At 60.6% G+C, this 18,441-nt stretch overlaps 1 protein-coding gene across 9 annotated transcripts in view; it reads right to left on the minus strand.

Annotated features, from left to right (window-relative positions):
- WNT7B (Wnt family member 7B) overlaps window positions 1-18,441 on the minus strand; it is a 123,687-nt gene that overhangs the window by 94,136 nt on the left and 11,110 nt on the right. For 8 of the 9 annotated variants that reach the window (XR_010932697.1, XR_010932698.1, XR_010932699.1 and 5 more), the window contains exon 2: window positions 2,393-2,619. The exons of the other annotated variant lie outside the window; for it this stretch is intronic. Coding sequence is in view for 5 of the 8 variants with exons in the window: in XM_067698377.1 (XP_067554478.1) it covers window positions 2,393-2,619 (227 nt within the window). In the remaining 3 variants the exon portion in view is untranslated. The remainder of the gene's footprint in view (window positions 1-2,392; window positions 2,620-18,441) is intronic. 9 annotated transcript variants of the gene reach the window in all.

The following is an 18,441-nucleotide window of genomic DNA, read 5'->3' on the forward strand; positions in this document are numbered from 1 at the left end:
GGGGCTGGGAAGGAGCAACCAGAGGCTAGAGGAAGCCCAGGTGAGCTGGGGCCCAGCCAAGGAAGAGGGTCAGTCGGCCACACCAAGGTCACTAATGGCCGGCACAGGGGTGACTGGAGTGAGAAAATGAGGGACGGGGACAGTGGGTGTGGACATCTCTGCCAAAAACTCTGCCTCTGAAATGCTCATGAAAGTGAGAGGGGGTGTCCTAGGTGGGCTCCCTAGAAGCAGAGCCTGAGATGCCTGATCCCAAGGGGAGCTCAGGGCATGAAGAATGTCACAGAGCAGCCCCACCTGCACAAGGGGACTTTATACCCTCTGCATCAGCCCGTCCTTGGCTGTAGGCACCCCTCTCTGTGGGCAGAGGGCTAGACTCCAAGAAGGAACAGCTGTGAGCTGCAAGCCAAGATCCTTACAGCACCAGGGGCTGCTCTCAGGGAAAGTGATGTGGGTCCCTACGCGGGGGCCGGTCGCTGGCAGGGGGGCCTACGCCAATCCTCTGGGCTTTGGAGGGTGCATAGGAGCCCGGCATTTACTACTGGTGCTATTGGTGAACTCCCCGCCTGGGGCCTGACCCTGACGAGAGGATCAGAGTGGCCAGGTCTCCCTCACTGCCTATGTCTTGAGGTCCTAAATGAAGGGCAAGTTCCCACCTGTCCTCAGGCCACAGGACCATGTCCACTGCCCGTCCCCCTTTGCACAGGGAGGCAGGGAGGGCTACCAGAAAGGGGATCTGAACCCAGCTCCCCCGTGTGGCCACTGGCCACCGCACAAGTCCCCTGGCCTCAGTATCCTCAGCTGTGCCGTGGGGATGGTCACAGCTGCATCGGAGCCCAGGGTCCTGGGGGGGGGGGGGGGTGGGAAGGGGACGGGCAGTGCCAGGCAGGCAGGTGGGCACCTGGCATGAAGCGGGCACTGGTGCCCATGCCCTCCCAGCTGCGGGGGACGGGGCAGGCAGTCCCACCCTCTCCGCTGGCACCTGGAGGGCGGAAGCTGCACTTGGGTGGCGCGGCCCTCGGGAGGGGGCGGTGCTACCCCCCGTGCCAGGTGCCACCCACAGGCTGCTCACCCAAAGGAGCCCCTGGGGGCTTTCCCCTGTGCCTCCCTCAGCCCCACGCAGGCGTTCCAAGCCCTGCAGAGCTCAGCTCTGGCCTCCGTCCCGCCAGCTGTGACTCCGCTCCAAAGGCCCAGGCTCCTTGGCCCTCTGGGAACGGAAGGACCTGTTGTGATCACACGTTTGGAGGCTCACCTGTGCCCGCGGGTTGGGGTCTGGAATAACAGGGCAGCCCTGCATGCCCGGCACTGTGTCCCCTTATCACCCTCTGCCCTCTGACCCTCACAATGGCCTGGGGGTGAGGGGTGGCAGGTGTCTCACCATCCCCACCCTCACTCGTTCAACAGCTGTTTATTAAGTACCTACTGCACACAGGCACTGGGAGAGGTGCTGGGGACCCAGACAAGGGCCTGCTCGCTCAGAGCTCAGGTTACAAACGAGGAAACTGAGGCCCCGAAGCCCCAAGGGCAAGACCCAAGGTCACACAGCGGCTCCAAATCAGGTCAGGCTCCGCAAGTCCCACTTCTCCCTTTCACTCCTCAGTCTCCTTCCCTGTAAAATGGGCACACGGGAGCCTCCCCCGGGGCCGTGTGGCCCAGGGACTGTGCAAAGCGCAGCGGGGCTCAGCCCACAGAAATCTGGATGTGCCACTGCCCACGGAATCGGAGGCCACCCCTCTCCCCCGTCCCACCCCCCCCCCCGCACAACCCTGCCCTCCCTCCAGCCGGACTCCTCCCTGCCCCCACCTGTCACACTGCTGCGCCCTGCTGTTCCCTCTGGCCAGAGTCCCTTCCACTCTCAGAATCCCAGCTACAATCATACAGCGCTTCCTGTGGGCCGCCACCTTTCGCATCAAGCCCCCCAACCACCCCCTGCAGGAACCACGACTTACCCCATTTCCAGACACAGACACAGAGACATGGAGAGACAAAGCCTCGTGCCTAGGGCCACCCAGCTGCTGTGCATCAGCACGGCGTGCCTCTAACCACTGCGCCACCAACCTGCCCGCTCACGTCCACACAGGACAGTGTCCCCCAGCCTGACAGCCCAGAGCAAGGGCCCTCATCCATTCACACGGGCTGGCCCCTGTCGACACCTCCCTCGTTCCAGACGCGGCAGTGTCCCAGAGGGCCAGGCCAGGTCCGGGTCCGGGTCTCCCTGGGGTCCTAGGCCTCCAGCAGGCCACACCCAGTGAAGTGCTGTTACAGCAAAGAAATCAGCCAGCAGGTGTAGAAAAGCGAGCGTGGGCCACCTGGCCTGGCCTTCAGTGGGTGGCCTGGCCCCCAGGCACCCAAAGCCCCGAAGGCGGGGTCCCCGCAAGCCCGGAGGCGCCCTTACCTACTCGGAGCTCTTGCCCGAAGACAGTCTTCTCGCCGAGGGCGGAGCAGTTCCAGCGTCCGAAGCGGAACTGGTACTGGCACTCGTTGATGCCCATCTGCGCCCCCTCCCCAATCACGATGATGGCATCGGGCCGGCTCTGGCAGATGGCACGCTGCCGCGGGGCCAAGCCAGGAATCTTGTTGCAGATGATGTTGGCTCCCAGGGCCACGACGGATGACAGCGCTCTGTAGGGGGGAGAGGATGCCGAGGAGGTGAGACACCTTGGCAGGCTCCCGCCACCCCGCCCCTGCCACTCTCCCCACTCAGTCCCTCGGCCAGCAGACGTGTTCCAGGAGCCCACCTCGTGCCAAGCTCTGCCCGCCAGGGAACAGAGCCCAGAGCCCTGCCCTCAGGCACCATGTTCCACTGACCTGCACACAGGATTCCAGCTCGAAAAGGCACACACACCCGCGCCCCCCAGCCTCGAATCTGCAGGAACGGGATCGCAAGAACCACGGCATCACAAGTTCCATGAATCAACAGTCCCATGGAATACAAGAACCGCGCCTCTCTGTGCCTCCGAATCAGACGCACAGACCCTTCGTGGATTTGACAGCCACCAGCTTGTGACTGTCCACAGCTGCCCCCAAGCAGCAGACCCCAACTCCCAGACAACTGAGGCTTTTCCATCACTTGTAGACCCCCGGCTCCCTCCACCCCAGGGTGCCTGGACCAGGCAGGCTGCGAAGTAGGCTGGGCAGGCCGGCAGCCAAGCCCACCGGGTCCTGACTGCAGCCACAGCCCGTGTGTGACCTTGGGGAGACATTCTGCCTCTCTGAGACTCAGTTTTCACACCCATGACATGGGGTATAAAACACCTTTCTCCCCTCTCCGAGGGGAGAAAGCCTGCACACACACGTGGGGATGACTGGTGTTATTGTTTCTGGAAGACTGGGTGCACTCAGAGGAGGAAACAGGAGCTGATGTGAATTGAGCACCTACTGTGTGCTGGGCTCGGGTGCTTTATTGCAACATTGTATCCTCAGAGCGGTCCCCTGAGGGTGCCTAGTAATTAATCTCCCAGCACCCTGCAGGGACTGGGGGGCTGTTTCTCTCTTCCCCTGGGTGTCATCGGTGTGATTGTTTATTCGTTTAAGGAGGTGAAATTCACGTTGCAGAAAGTTAACCATTTTACAGTTCTGCGGCATTGAGTACATTGCCAATGTCGGTCAACCACCACCTCTATCAAGTTCCAAGGCACTCACCACCCCCGAAAGCAACCCCTACCCCTTAGCAGTCACTCCCCTAGCCCCTGGCAGCCACTGGACATTTCATACAGATGGAATCATACAACATGTGACCTTTTGTGCCTGGCTTCTTTCCCTTAGTATAACCTCCTCAAAGTTCATCCTCATTGTATCATGAACTTCCTTCCTTTTTATGATGGCCAAATAATATTCCATTGTAATGCGAGATTACATTCTGTTTATCCCTTCATCACTGATGGACATTTGGGTTGCTTCCACCTTTTGGCTGTTGTGAATAACGCTGCTCTGAACACGTGCACACAAGTTTTCTTTGAGTCCCTATTTTCCATTCTTCGGGGCATGTACCTAGGAGTGGAATTGCTGGGTCACGAGGTCGTTGGTTTTGCTTTCTGAGGAACGGGCAGGCTGTTTCCCCACAGAAGCTGCATCAATTGTTTGGTTTTAAGCACCCAGGGAAGGGACAGCAAGCTGAAAGGAGGCGGGCTGGGTTCCGCAGACCCACAGCAACAGCTGGGTTTCAAGACAGAGTTTGGGGGCAAAAGGTGGGAGTGGGGAGGCCACGAGGGGCTCCCCAAAGCCACTGCGCAGGCCCTGGCCTCCTAGCACGGTGAGTTCCCTCCTTCTGCCCACAGTCTGCCAGCCCCTTTCTTGAGAGAAACGAGTCAGTGTTTTTCCAGGGCAGCCGAGCACCCACGGCCAGCTGGGAAAGTCCCCGTGTGGCCTGAGCCCACAGCACGTGCTGCGACCAGGACGCCCCGGCGACACTCAATCCCCGTGGCCCGCCAGCCCCACCCGCTAATCTGGCCAAGACCCCCCTGGGTCTCCCACGGGCACCACGGGCAGCAACGCCTGAGGCTGGCGTGAAGGAAGAGCATCTGGGCAGGCGGGGCTGGGAGCGGGCTGGAATCTGGGGAATTCAGCCCAAAGTAATTGTAGCTGCTCAGAAAACCAACCCAGGGAAATGAGATGGATGGGAACCCTGCCGGGCACCAGCCTCCAGCCCTCCGGTCGGAGCCTGGATGCGAAAAGCACATTCCCCATGCCCAGATCCTTCCAGCAGGCTCTGGGCTGCCAACGTCCTGCTGCCCAGGGTAAGAACCCTTGCTCCTGGGGGCAGAAGTTCAGACACATGGGGTCTAACTGGATGCAGCTGGGGGCAGAAACAGATTATTGCAGCCCTGGTCTCCCCTCTCCAGGCAGGCCACCCCTAGCACCCACCTCCCCCACCCCACCCTGATGGTGTCCCTGAGAGCCCACCTACAGCTCCCTGGGTTCCTTTGATCGGAATCTGACGCCTCCTAGGATCTGGTCTCTGACGACCTGCCACCCCTGCTTGCGCTCGTCCCTCTGCTGGCATGCTGGTCTCCCTCCCTTTCTTCTGTCTCGAAAACTCTCCTGCCCTTCCAGGCCCAAGGGCAAAGCCCCACTGGGCTCTTCCCCAGGCACCCAGGACACACATTGTGGGCGCTTGTCCCTCGAGTACCAACCTCACCCCTGGTCTCATGGTCGTTGTTTCCACCCCTGGCTCCCCCACCAGCCCACAAACACGTCGAGGGCAGTGCCAGGTCTGAGTTGGCCCTAGGGCCTCGGGGACTGCCCCGTGTAGCCGACCATGAGTGTGGAGTGGATGAATGAATGAACGAATGAATGACTACTCAGGGATTATGTCAAAAAGAGCTCCTGCAAGTCAATAACAAGAAGACCACATTTAAACGATGGGTGAAGGACTTAAACCTTTCTCCAAGGAGAGACAAATGGCCAACGAGCACGGGAAAAGATTCGAAACATCAATCATCATTAGGGTAATGCAGATCAGAACCACGGAGAGGAAATACCTCACACCCACCAAGCCGGCTATGATCAAAACAACAGAAAAGAGCACACATTGGCGAGGATGTGGGCAAACTGGGACCCTTATGCATTGCCGGTGAGAATGTTAAATGGTGCAGCCGCTGTAGACAGCAGCTGGGAAGTTCCTCCCAAAGGAATGACCATAGCACCCAGCAATTCCACTCCTAGGTGTGTGTTCAAAAGAATGAAGGCAGGCATTCCAACAAAAACCTGTACACAAATGTTCATAGCAGCACTAGTCACAATAGCCAAAAGGAGGAACTAACCCAAATGTCCGTCAACGGATGAATGGATAAACAGAATGTGGTCCACCCGGACAGTGGAATATTATTTGGCCACGAAAAGGAATGAAGTACAGACACATGCTACATAGATGAACCTCAAAAACATTATACTCGGGCTTCCCTGGTGGTGCAGTGGTTGGGAGTCCGCCTGCTGATGCAGGGGACACGGGTTCGTGCCCCGGTCCGGGAAGATCCCACATGCCGCGGAGCGGCTGGGCCCGTGAGCCATGGCCGCTGAGCCTGCGCGTCCGGAGCCTGTGCTCCACAACGGGAGAGGCCACGACAGTGAGAGGCCCGCGTACCGCAAAAAACAAAAACAAAAACATCATACTCAGTGAAAGAAGCCAGACACAAAAGGCCACATATTGTACGATTCCTTTTCTATGAAATGTCCAGCAAAGGTAAATCCACAGAGACAGAAGCAGAGTAGGCCAGGGGCTGGGGGAGGGGCAACGAGAAGTCACTGCTTCCTAGGTGCGGAATTTCCACCTGGGGTGATGGATAAGTTACGGAACTAGATAGAGGTGATGGTTACACAACATTGAAGATGTATGAAATGCCACGGAATTGTATACTTTAACACGGTGAAAGTGAAGTGGCAAATTTTATGTTAAATGAACTTTGAACACGATTTTTGAAAATGCTCTCTGGGCTTCCCTGGTGGCTCAGTGGTTAAGAATCCTCCTGCCAATGCAGGGGACACGGGTTTGATCCCTGGTCTGGGAAGATCCCACATGCCGCACAGCAACGAAGCCCGTGCGCCACAACTACTGAAGCCCACGCGCCTAGAGCCCGTGCTCCGCAACAAGAGAAGCCACCGCAATGAGAAGCCCGCGCACCGCAACGAAGAGTAGCCCCCGCTCGCCGCAACTAGAGAAAGCCCGCGCGCAGCAACAAAGACCCAACGCAGCCAAAAATAAAATTAATTAATTTTTTAAAAATGCTCTCTGTACACAGGACTCCCACATCCCCGGCCATAGGTGGGATCTGTGGAAGGGGACCAGAGGGGCCTTGCCCGGCTGGTACCCTGTATGCTTCTCCCAGGCGACGGGTGCTGATGCAGTAGGGGGATGGGAGCCCCCAGCCATCCTCCGGATGTCAGTGTATAGATTAGAGGTAAAACAAAAGCTACAGAGAAGACAGTCGCACCGTATACCAGGAGCAAAAATAATCAGATATGGTTGATAGTTCAGAAATGATTTCAACATTGTCTCCCTTAGAATGTGGAGATTTTTTTCCCCTAAAGATATTAAATATTCCCATTCTGAGCACCCGCCTTGGACAACACAGGCCTCCGCTGTGTCTCAATCCTCTCTTTGCAAGATAAGCCTTGCCATCCCCGTGTTATAGGAGTGCGGACTGGAGCTCAGAGAGGCTAAGGGACCTGCCCAAGGCCACACAGCCAGGTCTCTGCTTCCAGAACTCAGGTGGAGACAGCACTGTGGCTCAAAGCACAGCACACAGTAGGAGCATAATATAGAAGACGGCCTGGAGTGGGAAACTACACCCACTCTTCATTCTCAAAACACAGCTTACATCCTGTCCGCATTTAAAATCCTCCAGGTCACTGGTTAATTCGTGCAGGTTTCTGGACAGCTGCTGGTGCCAGTGGTTGAGCTCTGGCAAGCGGTCCGGTGCCCCGTCCATCCCCTCTCCTACAGTCTGACCACTGGCCTCTCTGAACAGGCCTGGCCCGCCTCGCCCCAGGACCTGGCCTCACTACACCTGAAGACCTGCCCGCACTGTTCCTTCCACCCGGAGGGGAGGGGGCTGCAGATGTGAGTGGCGCGTTAGGAAACCGTCAGAGTGGGAAAGGGGTAAAAATACACGGCGTCTACAGAACTGATGCCCTGCTGGAGACAGGAACGGGACTCGGCAGCATTCTGGGGTAACTGCAGTTTGGGGTGAGGACATGCTATGGGCACTCGCAGCAAGGTGTCCCACCGGGTGGGCCCGGCTCTCACCCTCTGGGAGGCTGCCCGCCCAGGTGCCCCAGGAGAGGCTGGCAGGGCGGCTCTGCGTGGCCCTGAGCACAGAGAAGCCGGGCGGGGCGCTCGTGTTTCAGTTGCTGACTTTTTCCATGGAAAATTCTGCTCTGGGCTCATCTCCCTGCGCTATTCAGGGAGGGGCCTCGGGACACAGGCAAGATGCCAGGGGGAGTGGGCAAAGCTGAAAGTCTGGAACTTTCCTCACTCCTGGCCTGGGCCAGTCCCATGAAGGGAGCTCGGAGGAGGAGGGTTTCAGGCCCTGCAGACAAGAAGCCCCCACCTCGTCCCCGTCCCCGGGGGCTGTGGGCAGGGCTCTCCGATCTCAGACCAGAGGGTGCTGGGTTGGAGCCCGGCATTGTGCAAGGAGGGGGCTGCCACTGAACAATCGGAGGGTCTTTCTCCTGCCAGAGAGGTCCAAGTGGATGGGGCTGCCCCGAGGACGAGGGGGTTCCAGCGGGGCTGAGGGGCAGGTGACCACTGCCAGGTGACAGATGGGCAGAGAAGTGGCCAAGGGCGGGGGGGCGGGGCTTTGCTGTATCATTAGCTGGGTACCAGGCTGCCCACCTGGCAGCTCTGCGGGGAGGGGTTAGGAACATGAGCGCTGGTGCGGGCCAGCTTGTTTTGAACCCTGGCTCTGCCTTTTCCTAGCTCTGAGACCTCAGGCAAGTTTCTTAACCTCTCTGTGCCTCAGTTTCCACACCTGTAAAGTGGGAGTAATAATAGCCATGATCATCACAGAGCTGCCGGGAGGGGTGCTTGAGTCGAAGCACATGGCACTTCGTAGCTGGCCTGTGGCGAGAGGCCATGGACGTTGGCCATCATTAACTAACCCTCACTGCCTGAGACTGGAGCCCCATTACTGACCCTCATTCATTGAGCCCCCAGGATCCAGCCCCCTTGTGGGGGGGCTGTTTCTATCAGGGGGACCGATGCTTAAACCGGCAACTCTGAAGCCAGTGGGTGCTCATATCAGCCACTGCATCCACCACCAAGGGGTTCATTCCTGGACCAGCTCTTCCCTCTGACCCAGCGATTTCACACTAGGGTCTATACGCCCAAGAAAAGTAAGCACTTACATCTGCCAAAGGACATGAACGCGGGTCTCCAGCTCAAACTGGGAACAGCAACCCAGGTGTCCATCACCAGGAGAATGAGAGATAAACTGCAGGACATTCACCCAGCCAGATGCGAACCGCTTACACGGGTGACTCCCCCAGACACCACGTGGAGTGAAAGACGGGAGAACGCCGATGCTACCACGTATAAGAAGCTCCAGGCAGGGGCTTCCCTGGTGGCGCAGTGGTTGAGAGTCTGCCTGCTAATGCAGGGGACACGGGTTCGAGCCCTGGTCTGGGAGGATCCCATGTGCCGCGGAGCAACTAGGCCCGTGAGCCACAACTACTGAGCCTGTGCATCTGGAGCCTGTGCTCCGCAACAGGAGAGGCCGCGATAGTGAGAGGCCCTTGCACCGCGATGAACAGTGGCCCCCGCTTGCCACAACTAGAGAAAGCCCTCGCACAGAAACGAAGACCCAACACGGCAAAAATAAATAAATTAATTAATAAACTCCTACGCCCAACATCTTCTTAAAAAAAAAAAAAAGAAGCTCTAGGCCAAGCAGAACTCAGAAGTCACCCTGAGGTGGGAGGCACTGATGGGGAGGGGCCGGGGGGAGCCTGCTCTGCTGGGGGCCCGAATGTTCTCTATCTCAAGCTGGGCAGGGGTTACACAGGTGCCCATGTAGGTGAAAAGGCATCAAAATGCCCATTAGAGATTTCTGCACTTTATGTAAGTTATACCTCGACAAAAAAGTAAACTGTTGCAATACAAAAGTTTACAGGGCTGGCAGAACAAGGCAAGAATACAAACTCCAAGTTTTCTTACAAAAATTAAAATAAAGAAAGCACAATTAAGAAATAAAATGTGTGGGGCTTCCCCAGTGGCGCAGTGGTTGAGAGTCCGCCTGCCGATGCGGGGGACACGGGTTCATGCCCCGGTCCGGGAAGATCCCACATGCCGCGGAGCGGCTGGGCCCGTGAGCCATGGCTGCTGAGCCTGCGCGTCCGGAGCCTGTGCTCCGCAACGGGAGAGGCCACAACAGTGAGAGGCCCACGTACCGCAAAAAAAATTTAAAAAAAGAAATAAAATGTGAACATTAAAAATCATTCCTGGATGCTTTGTGTGCCCGGCCTTGAGGGGTGCTAACCCCTCCTGCAGCACATGCTCCTGGGGGCTGCTGTGGGCTGGGCCCCCGCCCCCTGCAGGCAGAGCTGTGTTAGGCCAGAGTACAGCCCGAACCCAGGCTCAGAGGCCCGGGGATCCAAGGGCATCCTCAGCCTGGCTCTGCTGAGGGCTGCCCCCTGCCTGCCTGCCGCCCTCTGCCTCTGCCTGGACTCCGTCCAAATGCTGCCAGCCTGTCCCCACTGGGCCCTGATCCTCTGGGAACCCTGAATAGAGAGGCAGGCTGACTCAGCAGCTCCCGGGGCAATAAGAAGCGTGGGCGCGGGAGACCCTGAGGACCGTGACATTGGAGGGAGCCCTTCATCAGTGGGACTGCACCAGGCAGGGCCCTTCTGCTCTCAGCCTGCCCCCGGGCAGCACTCGGGGCCAGGGGGCAGAGCTGTCCACCTGCTAGCTGTCCTCTGCCCCGAGGAGCTGGGCCCACCAGTGGGGCCAGACCCTGACGGGCAGCCTCTTCCCAGTGCCACCCAGCTAAGGCCCCTGTCTAGGCCAAGCGCCAGTCCTGCCATGGCCCAGCCTTAGGGCTCTTCCTTGGGAAACAAGAGCGGGGACCCTGAGGACCCAAGAGGGGTCAAGTGGGGGAGCCCGTGTCTCACCAATGCTCAGGATTAGAGCCACCCTGCCCCTCCCTGTCTCTGTGTAGGACACCCCTGCTTCGTTCAGGAGCTAACACCCTCCAAACCTGCCCCAGCAGCTAGGAGTCTACCCTAAACCCCTCATGCTGTTGGGCTCAAGGTGGCGTGAGCACCTACTGTGTGCTGGACTCTGGGCTCAGGGGTCCCCTCAGTAGCGGGACGGGGGGCAAATGTTGTGAAAATAATTATAATTATTATTGTTATTCCTCAGAATAAGGACTGAAAGGCCCAGAAGGTCCAGCCACCTGCCGAGTAGCTCATGGAGGGAGGGAGGAGGGAGGGAGGGAGGGAGGGAGGGAGGAAGGAGGGAGGGAGGAAGGAGGGAGGGAGGAAGGAGGGAGGGAGGGAGGGAGGAAGCCGGGACCAGGACCCATACATCCTGGCCCCAGACCGGTCAGTGTCTCATCACCCTGTCCCTGACCCTCAAAGACAGTTGGAGAGGTCACCTGTCCACCTGGAGAACCATCCTCCCCCATCGGTCCCTGGGGGCACGAGGCTACACTGGGAGGAACCTCCCAGGAGGGCTGCTGAAGGAGGCCCCCAAACCTGAGCCAGGCCCTCCCCACGCAGGCCGCGTGCTGCTCCAGGGTGGTGGCCCATCTCATTCCCCACTATGCAGTCTGCCTGGCCTGCGCCAGGCCCAGCTGAGCCTCAGTGGTCACCGTGGAGCTGCCGAATGAGTGGCGGACGGACGCATCAGCCAGTGGGACTCGTGAGGGCAGCTCGCGCTCAGCTGCTGGGGCCTCCCAGGACAATGACCCCGCGCGCGTGGACAGCAGGACACTGCAGCTGGCACGCTCTCAGCGGGGCGGGGGACCCAGGCGCACCCCGTTTTCTCTTCGACTGTTACAGGTCGATAAAGAGCAGATTTTATTCCCACTTTACAAATTGTTGAGAAACAATATGTTTCTCCGGATGAGGGCCAAGCACGTGGATCCCGGGATGTGGGCAGGGTGCCGGGATTATGGGAGTGAAGCCACCCGAGTGCCCTCGACAGGGCACGGATCCCCTGGCATCGGCCTGTCCTCCTACTTAGAGAGCCAGCCCGGGTCCACGTGACAGAACAGTCTCTCAGGCCCAGAGGAAGCCTCGCGCCATCTGATCTGCCCTCAGGGCCTTACAACTATGGCCACGGATGCGGCCGCAGGAGCCAGGCACCTCCACCTCAGCATCTCGTTTCTCCTACAAATTCCCAAACAAGGACCCCACAGACCACAGCCCGGGATAGAGATACCCCCGCAGAGGGCAAACGGCCTACCACGGCATGGACCCCCAGCTCCCTCTCGCTGGACAGAACACCAGCTCTAGTGCAGTCCACCCACCCCCAGGGCTCTGGGTTGGAGCAGCCCCTGCCCCTGAAAACCGCATAATCCTGGGCTTGTCCCCGAGGCTAGGACTGGGGCAGCACGCCATGGGGGAGACTAGGGTCTAAGTACTTTCCGGAACCCAGACCTCATGACTCAGCCCACTGGGCCTCAACACCCCAGCCCCCTCCCAGAGCCCCGGGAGCCAGGAGGGGGTCGCTGGGGGACATCCTGCTTTCCTCCTGGGGAGGAGGCTTGTACCACCTTTGGGAAGGTGAGCAGTGATGAGAGAGGGCTTCCGCCGGCAGCCCAGGGCTCCCTCTGCCCTCCGGGGCGGCCCACCCCAGCCCCAGTCTGCCCCTCCGCCCTGCCCCCGTACCAGCAGGACATGGCTTCAGGGCCTGAGCCAGGCCTCCCGGCCCGGCCCTGGGCTGCTCCTCATTGGCCCTGGGTGCTGTCAGTCTTGAGGCTGGCCCCGGGCACACCCCTACCACTCACTCTTACCCTCCAACACTTGGCTTTCCGCCTCTGCACCTTCACCCTCCAGTTCCTCTTCCCAGACCTGCTGATCTCACCCCAGCAGAGACCCTCCTCCGAGAGGCCTTCCCACCCACCAGACCCCCAGGGAGCCAGGACTCTGTGCTTGACTCCCTCAGGCTTCTCCTGATGCCATTTGGGGCAGGGTCTGTCCACCACCACCAGCTGGGGGATCCCCAACATTGCCCAGCACCCAGCCGGGCTCTGAGCTGCCCTTGGACGTAAGCACCTCCACCCCCATGGAGGTGGGGACAGGCGGGCCGAGATGGCCAGATCCCCAGCCTGCCTGCAGGCCCCCATCCCTGGCCCGGCCCTGGCCGCCCAGCTGCCCAGGGCTCCTCCAGCCCACGCTCCTGGCCGGGTGCTTTGTAATTCTTCCTCCTCAGGCATCCTCCGGCAAAATATTTGAAGAATGTTCTAATTATCTGCGATCAGCCAGGGAGGCGAGCTGGGGTCCACTTGTCCAGGAAGTAACTCCGCAAATACCTGGGAGGGCGGCACCTGGCCCCCACGCCCACCCAAGGCTGCGTCCCTGCCAGCCTCTCCCTCAGGTGGGCAGAAGTTGGCCCAGGACATTACAGCCACAGATGGCCTGGAAGAGGCTCTCCACCGGCTCTGGAGCCCAGCAGGGCCCCGTGGGCAGAGTGGGGGGCAGGGGTGCACGCTGGTCTCAGTGCTCCTGTTTGTCAAATGGGATAAGAATGTCTTCCAAGTCTGGGGTCACACTGCAGACCCCCTGGGCCACCATCACAGTCCCAGAGCCGGCACCGCAGGGTCCCCACAGCCTTCCCCTGTCAGATGGATCAGGATAGAACGGAACAGGAGGCTGGGGGCTGATGCAGCCAGTGCAAGGGCCCAGTGGCACGCAGGCCACCTGCCCCTGCTCTGATCTGCCTTGAATCTGCACATCTCCTTCCCCAGCCGGGGTTCTAGGCCAGCTTGGGGGAAGCATGGGGCTTGGGGACATCCCCAGACCTCAGGAAGGCCACTCCAAGGCTGTTCTGAGACTGTTTTCTCATCTGAAAATCGTACACAATCAATCCTCTGTTGGCAAATGGCTTCTCCCTCTACTGGGTCAGGAAGTACCTGAACCCCCTGGGACGTGGCCGGAGGCGGTGCAGGGAGTGGAGCCTGTGCAGAGGGCAGGCCTGATTGCAGCCTGCCTGACCCTCTGACCTGTCGCCTAACCTGCCCAGTCACAGAGCCTGCACTTACGGGGGCGACAAAACAACACCCTTGTGAAAAAAAAAAATCCAACGAAACAAAAAGACCACCCTTCCTGAGCAGTGTCCCCCACCCTGTCCTACTGCATCCCCATGGGGTCTCTTCAGGGTGGGCCTTGCCAGCCCCCTTTACAGATGAGGAAACTAAGCCTTCAAGAGGACACCCAGCAGGGAGCCCCGTGGTGCTGGGCAGGGAGGAGGGTGTCCCAAGCAGCCTGGAGAGAGGCCTGGAGGCAGGAAGGGGCCCAGCTGGCCCCCCCCGCCCGCCCTGGCCTCAGTTTCCCATCTGCAGAGTGAGGGGCTGAAGCGACAATCTAGGTACCTGCAGCTGTATCCTAAAGAAGGTTCTCTGGGTTGGGGTCCTGTGTTCGAATGCCGCTCAGCCACTGACTCTCACTGGCCTCTGGGAGCCTCAGTTTACCCATCCGTCCAGCTCGTGGGCAGGGCCTCCTGCGGGCTGGCTCCCTGCACCCGAGTCTGGCCCTGCAATCTTTCCAGGCCACTGCTCCGCTCAGCTCGCTGCCCGCAGCGTTCCCGGGGAAGAGAGCAAAGCGTCCGCCTGCTCCCTCGTGCCCCCGGCGGGCGGCTGCCAGCCCGCCCTCCCCACATAGCTGGCATTCCTGGCCTGGCATCCTGGGACCCCACCCTGGTGAGAAACCAGGCAGTCTGAGGGAAAGCAGGTGGCAGGCAGGGGGTCTTGGGCAGGGCTGCGGCCACCACCATCCACCCCCACATCTGCCGAATCTGTGAAGTCGGAACCTCACCTAGTCATTGTGACCCTACAACTTCAGGACGTTGACCTCTGACCTCAGGAACTTCCAGACCTCTGCTGGGCATTTAGGCCCATCACGACACTCCTGAATTCCGACCACACTGGACCAGCAATTCCCCCTCCAGGGCCACCCTGACCCCCTCCAGCAGCCAGGCAAAATTCAAGGCCCAGCTTGGTACCCCCTCCTCCAAGAAGCCCACCCAGGTCTCTCCTCTGTTCTCCCTTCCTCCTGCCCAGCATGGTCACATCTAGCCAGGCTCCTGAGGAGGCCTTTAGGGGCTATTCAGCAATACCCACCTGGCCAGGCCACGGCCACACTTCCTGCATCCTCTGCTGTGCCCTAGACCTTCCCTAGGCCTTACCCCTGACCTTTTGCCTCGCTCCATGTACAGGAGGGGATACTAACACCCAGAGGTGCCAGAGCACCTGAGGTCCCACAGTGAACTGAGGCCCGAGCAGGGATGAGACCCCTGGCCTGGGCCTCGGCCTCGGCCCCGATGCCCCAGATCTGTCGGATGTGGGGGCGCCTGCGGGCCCGGATGACCAGGATGCCAGTCTGAAACCTCAGGACAGACGGATGGACGGGCAGGCGGGCGGAACAGGTGGGAGGAGGCTGGCAGGCCCCACTGGCCCATGGCTAGGCTGGGAGTCTCAGTGCCTAGTGGCTTGGCCAGCACTCTGGCCTTCCCGACCACTGCGGACCTGGTATGAGCAGCGGGTCTGGGGGCCAAGGCCCTGTGGACAGTGGGAAGCGAGCCATCCCCTCTGTGCAGACTGCAGGGCTGAGTCCCTGCCCTGGCACTGAGCCTCAGGCAGGCATCCTGGAGGGTCCCTCTCCCAGGAACAGATGAGGGTGGGACCCTGCCTGGGCCACTCAGCACCTCAGAGCGGAGTGTGAGTGTGAGTGAGCCCAGCCCCCTCCAGGCTCTCCCCCATTCCACAGCCCTGCCCTCTGCTCTCACCGAAGCTGGGGCCCTCTCTGGGTCAGAAGCCCCTGCACAGTGCCCTCACCACCCACCTCTCTCTTCAAGCAGCCCACTGCTCTGGGCTGCTCCCTCCAAGAATTCCTGGGCCCCCGGGGCCTGCCCAGCCAAGTGCCTCAGCTTGGGTGCCTTTTGGGATGGGTGCCCACCCTCTCCAGGAGGAGCCTCCTCCTCACGCCCCCCCCACCCCCTTCAGCCTGGCTGTGATGACCTGAACGATCGGTGAGCGCTTCCTGGGGCTAGAACGCCTCCCCGAGCTCAGGGGCCCAGGGCTTGACCCAGGTGGCCCGGGGCCCTGAGCGCCACCCTTGCCCTCCGATGCCAGCCCCCGGTTAAAGGAGAAGGGCAGTACCTTGTGCCCAGCCACCTGGCAGGTATTTGCTATCAGAGCCCAGAGCAGGACCGGGCTCTGCAGCCGTTCTTCCCGCCTCCGGCTCTGCCCCAGGCCCTGTCTGTCTCTTCAGCGTCCACCCGCCCACGGCCCTGCCAGCCTCCTGCCTCCCCTGCTTCCTCCCCTTTTCCCCCCTCCCCCAACCCCCACAGGAGTCCCAACCGCAGAAGGAAGGTCAGGAGTGGGCTCTGGGTTACGCTCAGACTTGACTGCAAACCCTTGCTCTCCGCTCCTCTCTGGGACAGGATGGGAGACAAGCATGTGGCCCAGGGGGTCAGCCAGAGGCTCCCCTCCGACGCCCACTCCTCAGGCAGAAGCTAGACATCGAGGACTTCCCTAGGCCATGGAGTCATCAGCGCTCGGACCCTGCCTCACTCCTGGAGCTGCACAAAAGGAAATAAAGAAGGGCCCGGGGGCGGGGGGGGGGGGGGTGCAGGGGGAAGGTTCCACTCCTTACACAGCTCCAGGAGCTGCGGCCTGGAGTGAAGCCCTGCCTGACCACACAGCCCCGATGTGGCATTTCCAGGCCAGTGTCTCCGGGGTCCCCCGCGCCCTGGGTGATGAACCCAGAGTCCCTGTGTGCTCCGAGCTACTGGGGACAGGGTGAGCGACCAGAGCCCAAGGCTGCTGATTCCCTGTCCGGTGCGCCTGGGCTCCTGCCCCGTCACCCCGTGCACACTCCTTGAGCACCCTGACGGCCCGGCGCCTGGCATCCCAGCCTATCTCATGGACCTGAGGCTCAGGAGGGCCGCCCTGGGAACCTGGGCATGCTGGACACCATGCTCCACCGCCAGGGCAGTGCCACCATGAGGGGTGACGCCGCCAGGGCACTGCCAGGGGCTTGGTCCATTGGGGCCACCAGGCCGGCACTTTAGCCTGCTGCAGGGCCCAACCCAGGCAGCCGGGGCACAGGACACAGGACAGGCCCGGGAAGATGGGGACAGCAAGGTGATGGTTCCGGCTGCTGCCGGAGGGGGCATGTCAGCTGCACCTGGAAATTCCCAGCACTCGCAGCCACTCACCCGGGCAAGGTGGGAGTCTGGGGATCCTGGCAGTCATCCTGGCACCCAGACCACCCCGTGTCCACCTGCGCCAACACACCTGGGACCTGGAGGCCTCTGCCACCACCGGGCAGTGGGCCCTGACCAGGTCAGCGGGCCTCGCTGAGCCCCAGACACACAAGCAGCCATCTGACCATCCAACATGTGTTTACTGGGAACCAACTGAGAGCCGAGTGCTGTGCTGGGCGCTGGGGGAGGGGGCAGCGGTCAATCCCACAACTGCAGGCCTGGCCTCTCCGAGCCTGGGTGCTGACAGGGCTCCCCTCCCACACTCGGCCTCCCATCAGCCCTGCAGATCCCGCCGGGGAAATCCGCCCCCTCCCCTCAGCACCCCTGCGTCTGAGGCCGGCGGGACCAGCCTCCTCCCCTCTCCCCTGTCGTCCACCCTGAGCCCGGGGGCTTTCCTTAGCTCTGGATGAAGCTGCCCGTCCCAGCCCTGCAGCTCCCCAGGCCTGGGGCAGCTGCCCTGCCAACACTCCGACCTCACCTCCCACTGCGCACCCCACTCTAACCAGCCGCCACCCACTCCCCGTCCCCCCAGCCCCAACCCCAACATCCCCGTCATCCCGCTGCCGCCAGCAACGCCACCCTCCTTCTCTCTGGCACATCCTTTAGGACCCAGTTCAGAGGTCACCTTCTGTGAGAGGTTTTCCCTGGTCTACCCTCACTGCACACGGACTACTGTTCCTGCTGTGGGTACCACAGGGCTTTGCATAATCGTGGGGAAGGAAGGGGGCTTCCCAACTCCACCTGCACACATGGCCAGTCGCGTTCCCCTGGCACAGGGGCTGCAGGGGGTGCGGCTGGTGTGGAGAGCAAGCTGGGACTGCTGGGGAGGACGGGCGGGAGGTCAGCAGGGGAGAGCAGGGCCCCTGAGCACCGAGGCCTATCACCTGGAAGGAGAAACTGAGGTCCAGAAAAGGGGAGGGTTGCCCACAAGGTTTCCTCAAGTCTATGGCACAAGGCACCATACACATGCTGCCCCGGCAGAGGTCACCAGCTGGCCAGCTGAGCCACCTCCTCTCTGCTCAAGCCGGTCTCAGAGGAAGAAGGTCAGGGCCCATGGCAGAGAGGGACCCAGGGCAGGAATCAGGGCTCCTCGGCTCCCCCGCACCTACCAGGAAAGCTGTCCCTCTGGCCCCAAATCCAAATGTGGAGGCAGCCCTGAGCCTGAGAGTCGGAGCCTCATGACTCCTGGTCGACGGACAATTCTAACCAGCTGGGTTAGCTGGTTTCTCCACCCATGTGAGGTTACAGGCAGCGAACTAGAAGCAGTGGAGTTTGCTCAAGGCAGGAAACCTGCATCAGCAGAACGCCATGAGAGGCAGCACAGGCCTAAGGGTCAGGCAGATCCAGGTTCGAGTCTGGGCTCAGCCCTGTTGCGCGTGACCTAGAGGGTTATTCGGTGCTCTGACCTTCACGCTCCTCCCAAGTGGGAGGCCCTTGCTTAGCTCCCCTTTTCTGGCAGCCTGGGAGGGAGCAGATTCAAAGCAGACCCCAGACGTCTGCACACATCCACTCCACGAGAG

Source organism: Pseudorca crassidens, chromosome 11 (assembly GCF_039906515.1).
Source record: "Pseudorca crassidens isolate mPseCra1 chromosome 11, mPseCra1.hap1, whole genome shotgun sequence".
Lineage (NCBI taxonomy): Eukaryota > Metazoa > Chordata > Mammalia > Artiodactyla > Delphinidae > Pseudorca > Pseudorca crassidens.